The 9,518-nt window shown below is 41.2% G+C and overlaps 2 protein-coding genes across 4 annotated transcripts in view; one reads left to right on the top strand and one right to left on the bottom strand.

Moving 5' to 3' along the window:
• LOC144683536 (peptidase inhibitor 16-like) overlaps window positions 1-9,518 on the top strand; it is a 697,419-nt gene that overhangs the window by 213,115 nt on the left and 474,786 nt on the right. The window lies entirely within an intron of this gene.
• Window positions 4,064-9,518, bottom strand: part of rnpep (arginyl aminopeptidase (aminopeptidase B)) — a 30,338-nt gene continuing 24,883 nt past the window's right edge. For 2 of the 3 annotated variants that reach the window (XM_078546615.1, XM_078546617.1), the window contains exons 10-11: window positions 5,073-5,215; window positions 4,064-4,528 (exon numbers count right to left, since the gene is read on the bottom strand). In XM_078546615.1, the coding sequence (XP_078402741.1) occupies window positions 4,382-4,528; window positions 5,073-5,215 (290 nt within the window). In that variant the 3' untranslated portion in view covers window positions 4,064-4,381. Of the gene's footprint in view, window positions 4,529-5,072; window positions 5,216-6,148; window positions 6,244-9,518 lie in introns of those variants that run through there. The other variant, XM_078546616.1, reaches the window with a different exon arrangement.

Below are 9,518 nucleotides of genomic sequence, written 5' to 3'. Positions count from 1 at the left end.
TCCACAGCCTTCTGTGATAGAGAATTCCATAGGTTCACCACCCTCCTGAGTGAGGAAGTTTCTTCTCATCTCAGTCCTGTATCCTGAGACTGTGACCCCTTGTTTTAGGCCCCCCAGCCAGAGGCCTGTACGGCTGCAATAAGACATCCTTGCTCCTCTACTCAAGTCCTCTTGCAATGAAGGCCAACATATCATTTGCCTTAACTGCTTGGTTTGTGATTGGTGTACAAGGACACCCAGGTCCCTTCATACATCAACATTTCCCAATCTATCACCATTTAAATAATACTCTGCCATTGTTTTTCCTACCAAAGTGGTTAACTTCACAGTTATCCACATTATACTGCATCTGCCATGTATTTGTCCACTCACTCAACTGTCTAAATCGCCTTGAAGCCTCTTAACACCCTCCTCACCGCTCACCTTCCTACCAGTTTCGTGTTATCAGCAAACTTGAAAATATTACATTTGGTTCCTTCATCCAAGCCATTGATATATAGATTGTTACTGGTTGGGCCGCTTTTCCTGTTGCATTTCCCCACCAGAAAGGAATGTATAACTGTTGCAATGCATAAATTCGTTCCTTAAATGTTAGCCATTGTATATCCACCGTCATGCCTTTTAATGAAGTTCCCCAATCTATCTTTGCCAACTCAAATCTCATACCTTTGTAGTTTCCTTTAAGATTTAGGACCCTAGTTTCAGATCAGCCTACTTCACTTTCCATCCAAATGAAGAATTCTATCATGTTATGGTCACTGTTCCCTTAAGGACCCGGCCCAAGATTATTAATTGCACAATACTAAATCTAGGAAAGCTTATTCCCTAGTCGGTTTTGTAGACCAGTATACCAAGGAACCATCCCGTACACTGTCCAGGAATTAATTCACCACAGTGTTATTGCTAATTTGGTTTGCCCGGTCTATGTGTAGATCAAAGTCACCCATAATTACTATAGCACCCTTGTTACATGCACCTCTAATTTCCTTTAATGCCATCTCCCCAACCTTATTACTATTTGGAGGCCTATAGACAACTCCCACTAGTGTTTTCCACCCTTTTATTGTATCTTAGCTCCACCCAGACTAATTCTATGTCTAGATTTTCTGAGCCAATATCCTATCGCACTGATTTCATCCTTAATGCCACACCATCACCTTCTCCTCTTTGCCTGTCTGTCCTAAATATCGAGTACCCTTGGATATTCAGTTCCCAGCCTTGGTCACCCTGCAGCCACGGATCCGTAATTGCAATCATATCGTACCCGTTTACATCTATTTGCGCTGTCAATTAGTCTACCTTATTGCAAATGCTCTGTGCATTCAGATAGTGCCTTTAGACTTGTTGTTTTAACATTTTTACACATCTTTTTTGTACTATGGCCCTATTTGCTGCTAGCCCTTGTTTCACCTGCCTTCCACTTTTGCTTTCTATTTTTGTCTTTCATTCCTATCTTTGTTTCCCTCTCTTGTGCCTCCTCGCTCAGGTTCCCATCCCCCTGCCAATCTAGTTTGAACCCTCCGCCACAGTACTAGCAATTGAGGATATTGGTCCCAATCCTGCTGAGGTGCAAGCCGTCCAGCTTGTGCAGGTCTCCTTTTCCCCAGGAATCTAAATCCCTCCCTCCTACACCATCTCTCCAGCCATACAATCTGGTCTATTCTCCTATTCCTGATCTCGCTAGCACATGGCGCTGGGAGTAATCCTGAGATTACTACCTTTGAGGTCCTTTTTAGTTTATTTCCTAGCTCCCTATATTCTGCTTTTAGGACCTCATCCCTTTTTACCTGTGTCATTGGTACCAATATGGACCACAACCTCTGGCTGTTCACCCTCACCCTTCAGAATATTCTGCATCTACTGTGACATCCTGGACCCTGGCACCAGGAAGGCAACATACCATTCTGGTGTCATGTCTGCCACCGCAGAAACATCTATCTGTTCTCCTTACAATAGAATCACCTATCACTATTGCTCTCTCTCTTTCCTTCAAACCCCCCGTGCCCCTCTGAGCAACTGAACGACTCGTGGTGCCACGAACTTGGTTTCTCAGGGGAATGCAGCAAGAGCCATCTCCCCCGGAAGTATCCAAAACAGAAAATCTGACAGTGAGATAGTGCAGGAGTGCCCTGGCTCCATCTGCCTAGTGCTTTTACTCTGTCTGGCGGTCACCCATTCCCTTTCTGCCTGTTCACTCTTTACCTGTGGTGTGACCACCTCACTACACATGCTATCCACGAAGATCTCATCCTTGTGGATGCTCCACAGTGACTCCAAGCACAGCTTCAGCTCTAAAGCACTGATCTCAAGTAGCTGCAGTTGGAGACACTTCCTGCACACGTGGTCACCTTGGACACTGGACGTGTCCCTGACTTCCCACATCGCACAGTAGTAGTATTGCACTTGACATACCCTTAAATTACTCCCTTTACTTTTACTTCTAGTTTAGAGGATATTAAGGACAGAAGGAATACTTACCAGGTCCTACTTACCAAGGCCGCTGCTCTTACTGTGGAAAGGTAGAAAATGAAAGGATCACCTCCCCGTCTCTTCAGTGAACTCTCTCTCTCGCCAAGCTCTCACTGAAGCACTCTAATGCAGCCCAAAGCAGCACTGTAGATGGTTTGCTTTTATGCTGTCTGAATCTAGTTTCTGAAAATCTGTTTAAGCCAGTTAACTAATTTACTAGCTGCAGCTGCAAGCAGAGCCTGTGTAACCCCTGTTTTAAAGCTGGACTAAAATTCACCTTCTCCAAACCCAAAGGGCAACTTCTAGTTAGTTGCTAAATTGAAAATTAGACTTTTAGTCCTTGGCCTGCCAGACATGTTCAAAATGGTTGTCACCTTCACAGATGCTGCTTTTCCAGTTTGGGTGGTCTCAAGCAAGAAATTCCCACAGATCTGTGGTGATGTTACATTTTTTCAGGGAGGCTTTGAGGACCTGAAACATTTCCTCTGCCCTCCTGGTAATCACTTGCTGTGACAAAGCTCTGAGTAGAGAGCTTGTTTTGGGAGTCGTGTCGGGTATGTGGACGATATGGCCCACTCAATGTAGCTGATGAACCTTAACCAAAGGTTGGCCTGAGAAAGGATGCTGATATTGGAACGCCTACCCTGCTATTGAATTTGCTGAATTTTGTGGAGGCATCGCTGTCGTGTCACAAAGGCAGCCGTCAAAAGTCAGCTTTGCACCATTGATGAGCTGAAAAGCAAGCGCAGCATGAAAATCTTTTGGAAACAGGCTGCGATGTAAAAGGTGCAATGCACTGCAGAGTGAGGGCCAGATGTGCCCCATGGGCTGTGGTTTACCTACCTCTAACATAGGAACAGGCCTCTAAGCTCTTTTAACATTCAATGAGATCAGGGCTGTTCTGTGACCTAGATCCATAGATATATCTGAGGTCATGTATCTTAGCCCACAACTTGAGAATAAAAAAAATTCAGGTACTATTGCAAACAATTATTTTTGATCAACGTTTGCCAGCAAATTAGATGCACACCTGCAGTATAATGAACAGCAATCGTTAAAATCCTACAGGCATATGGTGAGGTAAGACAATTCATGCTGGTGAGTTATCAGAAAAACTTGCTTCATAAGTTTTTGGTAGGATGTTCATTCCTTCATATAAAAGGTCCCCGAATAATTTGCTTAACTTACTTTGCTGTATTTTTGAATGTAATGGCTTCCATGTAAAATTCAGGAATTTCTATAGCTTTAGGAACGTTGTGTCTGAGCTGAACCTTGAATGCTGCAGAAATCTAGCTGTGTGGGAGATGCATCTATCGTAGCAGTTAAGGTTTTGCTATGATTCTCCCAACATGCTTTAGCTGTCACAATAAAGACAGCTGTCAAAGGCAGTTTTACACCACTGTCGAAACTCAATTGCAGCCAGGTGGTTCGATTTTAAAAAATAGAAATATTCTAAATAAATACACTGCTAAAGAGGCTATAAATCAGCTGAGATCCAGGAGCATTTCAATCTTGGTTACACTTCTTTGACATTTATATTTATCTTTTAACTTGGAAAAATATGAAGTGATTACAAATGATTCTGTGGGATCTGTTTGCCACAAGCAGTTGAATTTATTAGATTTGACATAGACCTATTTTGGAAAATACCCAAGAAGTGAGCATTGTATAACTCCTTGCGGAAGCACGGAGATGTCTACTACATTCACATATGGAGACAAGAGATTCAAAAACATTGAATGATTTTCCTGATTTTATAAACACAGATTGAAAGGCAGTAATCATGTTTATAACAGAGCCGTAAATTCTGAAGTAAGAATATTCAAAAGAGTCTGCTGGAAAGTAAAAAAATTGTATTTTCTGAAATAGTTAAGTAATTTGTCCAAGAATTATTGGATGAATCATAATAGTTTCAGACAAAGATTTTCTTCACGTAATTTTGAACATTTTTGTGGAGCTGGTTCCCCGTGGCTGCAAAAATCTCCTGTGCCAGTTTACGTGTCCCTTCAGTTTCAGACCACATGGCTCGATAAACAGGAACAGTATACTTTTGTTTTCCCTATGAAGAGGGCAACAATGACAAAACAATTTTTAGTCTTGAGGGAAGCATTAGTATTTTAAACATTTTGCAGGGCTCAGAACTAACATTAGGTTTAGAGACAGATTAACTAGTGAAGCAGTGATCTTCTTCATCTCATGGCTATCCTGGCCAGCATTTCTGCTAAAAAAAGGATTCCAGTGGTATAACAATTTTTTTGTTATGATGAACATTTTTATACTATACTGAAGTAATAGTACAGGACAACCTGGTAATTAGCAGAAATGTTAACCTATCTTTCTTGGTCTGTCAATCTTTTTGACTTTCACCAGTCTCTAGATCACGAGTATTTCTTTTACTCTGTGCAACAACCTTGTTTGCTGTTTGCACCTCTAAGCTGTGTTTCTCAACTTATTTTTGTCTCTGCAATGGCTTTGTTCCCAGTACACACTCACTGTCTTCATAAACCACAGTGTCTCTTGAATCTTATTCTTTCTGCGGTGATCCCAATCTATGTGGCCCAGTCTCTCTCCCCTCAATCTGTGTAGTATACTCATTTACGTACCTGACTATGGAGGAAATTCCTGAGTTCATCAAATGCATCCTCATAGTTATTTTTCACAACAATCTGCACCCAGCGAAAACGCAGTTCAGCATTTTTAGCCTTGGATATCTTTGGGTACATTTCAGCCAGCTTTGCAATATTACCTACAGAAAACCAGCAGGTTTCATATTTTATTCCAGATATTATAGTTATGATGCAAATAATATTTTATCTACAATATTTTTTTTTCTGAACACACTTGATACTTTTATTTGGTCATGATGGGTTGCAAAAACTATCACCACCTTGGGAAATCACTGAAGTGAAATTTCTTCAATGTTTCCTGTTTAGTCAGTAAATTTCTGAACCATCCAGATCAGCAAAATCTCAAGTCCAATCCTTGGACTACAGTTAGCAAGCTAACAGCAGGAGTGTCACAACTGGTCTGGCTGAAAGTTTGGAAGGTAGAACTGGTTAGAGGGGTGGGAGGCGGTGAAGAGTCAATCCTCTCACTCCTGAACACAATGTTGTGACTATCATTATAGTTCTAAGACATAAAAAGCAACGTACTTAAGATCAAAGGTTTCCGCTCCTGAAATGGTTTTAGCAACTGCATATGTATGGACATCAAGTTAAGGTACGAATGGTTTAACTATGATAGTTGAATCACCTGCCAACACTCACCATCTGGCTTATGCATAAAGAATGGCCACATAGTTTCAGACAGCTGCTGGTGGCATGGAACTGCACGCCTGCAGCAAAGGACAGGAGGGAAAAAGAATTGCACTTATACAGTGTAATTCACAGTCTAAGTACTGATGAAGTGTATTTCATTTTTATAATGTAGGGAAACTTGGCAGCCAATTTGTACACAAGGTCCCACCAAATAGCAGAGAGTTGAATGACTTTAACGCATTAGTTAAAGGATAAATGTTGGACAGGACATCAGATGACCTCCCCTACTCTTCTTTGAGGGCACCAATAGGTATTTTACATATACCTGAGGGAATATGGGCTTCAGCTTAATATGCTTTCCAAAAGATGGCACATCTGACAGTGTAGTGCTCCCTCAGTGCTGCACTGAAAAGTGGTCCTTAGTTATTTTTCACAATCTGCACCCAATGAAATCATAGTTTAGCATTCTTAGCTTTGGCTATGTTTGGGTACATTTTACCCAGCTTTGCAATATTACCTACAGAAAACCAGCAGGTTTCAAATTTTATTCCAGAGTCACCTTAGATTATGTGCTTATGTATCTGGAATGTGACTTGAACGCACAACCCATAACTCAAGTAAAAGTGTTACCATTGAGCTAAGGATAAACAAAGTGTACAATCACAGATTATCTATACCTTTAATCTTCACTATGAATTGATTATTAGGTTTAGTACCTATACACTTCTCAAGGCAATACTTCTATCCTTGGCATTAAATGTGGGGAATTCTCCCAAAGAAGGAAGTAGATGTTAACAATTAATAATTTAAAATCTGAAATCCATAGAACCATGGAAAAGTTACGACACAGAAAGAGGCCATTCAGCCCATCGTGTCTGCGCCGGCCAAAAAGGAAAGAAACTAGCTGCTTATTTTAATCCTGCTTTCTGGCACCTGGTCCGTAGCCTTGCAGGTTACTGCACTTCAGGTGCAGATCCAGGTACCTTTTAAATGAGTTGAGCGTTTCAGCCTCAACCACCAATTTAGGCAGTGAATTCCAGACATCCACCAGAAAAAGTTTTCCCTCACGTCCCCTTCAAACCTTCTTTCAGTCACCTTAAATCTATGCCCCCTAGTAATTGACCTGTCAGCTAGGAGAAACAGATCTACCCTTTCTAGGCCTCTCAATTAGGTCAACCCTCAGCCTCCTCTGTTCTAAGGAAAACAACTCTAGCCTATCCAATCTTTCTTCATAGCTGCAATTTTTAAGCCATGGCAACATTCTTGTAAATCTCCTCTATACTCTCTCCAGAGCAATTATGTCCATCTTATAATGCAGTGATCAGAACTGTATACAAAATTCCAGTTGTGGCCTAACCAGTGTTTTATACGGTTCCATCATCACATCTCTGCTCTTGTATTCAATACCTTATCCAATAAAGGAAAGCATCCCATAAGCTTTCTTTACCACCTTATCCATCTGTCCTTCCACTTTCAGGGACCTGTGGACATGCATTCCAAGGTGTCTCACTTCCTCAACTCCTCTCAATATCCTCCATTTATTGCACATAGCCTTGCTTTATTAGGCCTCCCCAAATGCATTACCTCACACTTTTCCAGATTGAATTCCATTTGCCACTTTTCCACCCACTCAATCAAAACATTAATATCATTCTGGAGACAACAGCTATTCACTTTACTGTCAATTACACGGCCAATTTTTGTGTCATCTGCGAATTTCCCAATCATGTCTCCCACATTTAAGTCCAAATCATTAATATATATGACAAACAGCAGAAGCCCCAACACTGAGCCCTGTGGAACACCACTGGAAACTGCTTTCCATTCACAAAATCATCCATCGACCATTACCTTTATTTCCTGTCACTGAGCCAATTTTGGATCCAACCTGGCACCTTCTCCCATTTCCCATGGGATCTCACTTTTCTAACCAGTCTGCCATGTGAGACCTTGTCAAATGCCTTACTAAAATCCATGTAGACAACATCCACTGCACTACCCTCATCAATCCTCTTTGTTGCTTCCTCAAAAAATTTGATCAAGTTAGTAAGATACAATCTTCCCCTAACAAAAATCATTCTGACTATTCCTGATCAATCCATGCCTAAGTGACAGTTTATCCTGTCTCAGAACTGATTCCAATAATTTGCCCACCACCGAAGTCAGTCTGACCGGCCTAATAATTTTCTGGTCTAATCCTCGCATCCCTTTTAAATAACAGTACAACATTTGCAGACCTCCAATCCTCTGGTACCTCGCCTGTATTTAAGTGAGGATTCGAAAATGATAGTCAAAGCATCTGCTACTCCCTCCCTGGCTTCCTTTAACAGCCTGGAATACATTTCATCCAGCCCTGGTGACTTATCCACCTTCAAGGATGTCAGTTCCCCCAGTACTTCCTCTCTCACTATGTTTATTGTATCTAATATTTCACACTCTTTTAACTAGAATGTCTGCATCATCCCTTTCCTTAGTGAAGACAGAGACAAAGTACTCATTGAGAACCCTGCCCACATCTTCAAGATCAGCGCACAAGTTACCATGTACATCTCGGATAGGCCCTACCCTTTCCCAAAGTATTCTCTTGCTCTTAATGTACTGGTAAAACATCTTTGGATTTTCTTTGATTTTACCTGCCAATATTTTTTCGTATTCCCTTTGCTTTCCCAATTTCCTTTTTTACTTTACCCCTGTACTTTCTATACTCCTCTAGGATTTCTACATTATTAAGCTTTTTGTGACTGTCATTAGCTTTCTTTTGTGCTTTATCTTACCCCTGTATGCTTCTGGATAACCAGGGGCCGCTAGATTTGGCAGTACCATCCTGTTTCTTTGTGGGGACATGTTTACACTGTGCCCGTAGAATCTCATTTTCAAATGCCTCCTGCTGATTTGACACTGTTTTCCCTTCTAGTAATTGTATCCAGTCCACTTTCACCAGCTCACTTCTCAGCTTTGTAAAATTTGTCTTGCCCCAATTTAGAACTTTTACTCCTTTTCTATCTTTGTCCTTTTCCATAATGATGTGAAATCTAAACTATTATAGTCACTATCACCAAAAATGGGCTTCCACTACTTCATCCACTTGCCCAGCTTCATTTCCTAAGACTAAATCTAGAACTCGCCTCTTCTCGTCGGGCTTGTTATGTGCTGGCTGAAAACGTTCTCTTGAATGCAGTTCAAGAATTTTTGTGCCCTTCACACTGTTCGTAACCCAATTGATATTAGGGTAGTTGAAGTCCCCAACTATTACTGCCCTATTATTTTTGCGCTCAAAATTGTCTACATATTTGCTCTAACTCCCTTCCACTATTTGGGGATCTATAGTACACTCCTAGCAGTGCGGCTGCCCCATTTTTTAATTTCTGAGCTCAGCCCATATTGCCTCATTTGATGCTTCATTTAATGTATCATCCCTCTTTACACTGCAATTGATTCTTTAACCAATAATGCTATACCCCCACCTTTTTTTTTTATCTGCCTCTCTATCCTGCCTGTAAACACTATATCCAGGGATATTGAGCTGCCATTTTTGCCCCTTTTTAAGCCAAGTTTCCGTTATAGCGATGTTATCATGCTGCCACGTGTCTGTGCCCTCAGCTTTATTTGCTATACCTGCATTTACATATATACCTTTTAATGCTGCCAAATTCCTGAGCTGTACATTTTTTAACCTGTGCTGCATCTGTCTTTCAGGGTCACTCACTAATTCTCCATCCCTTGTTCCCTGCTCGAATTTGGCCTCAGGTTCCCATCCTCCTAATCTAGTTTAAACCCTCCCCAACAGCACTA

The sequence above is a fragment of the Cetorhinus maximus genome, chromosome 8, assembly GCF_964194155.1.
Source record: "Cetorhinus maximus chromosome 8, sCetMax3.hap1.1, whole genome shotgun sequence".
Lineage (NCBI taxonomy): Eukaryota > Metazoa > Chordata > Chondrichthyes > Lamniformes > Cetorhinidae > Cetorhinus > Cetorhinus maximus.
Note: the sequence above shows the minus strand (reverse complement) of the source record. Positions and strands in the feature narration are given on the sequence as shown.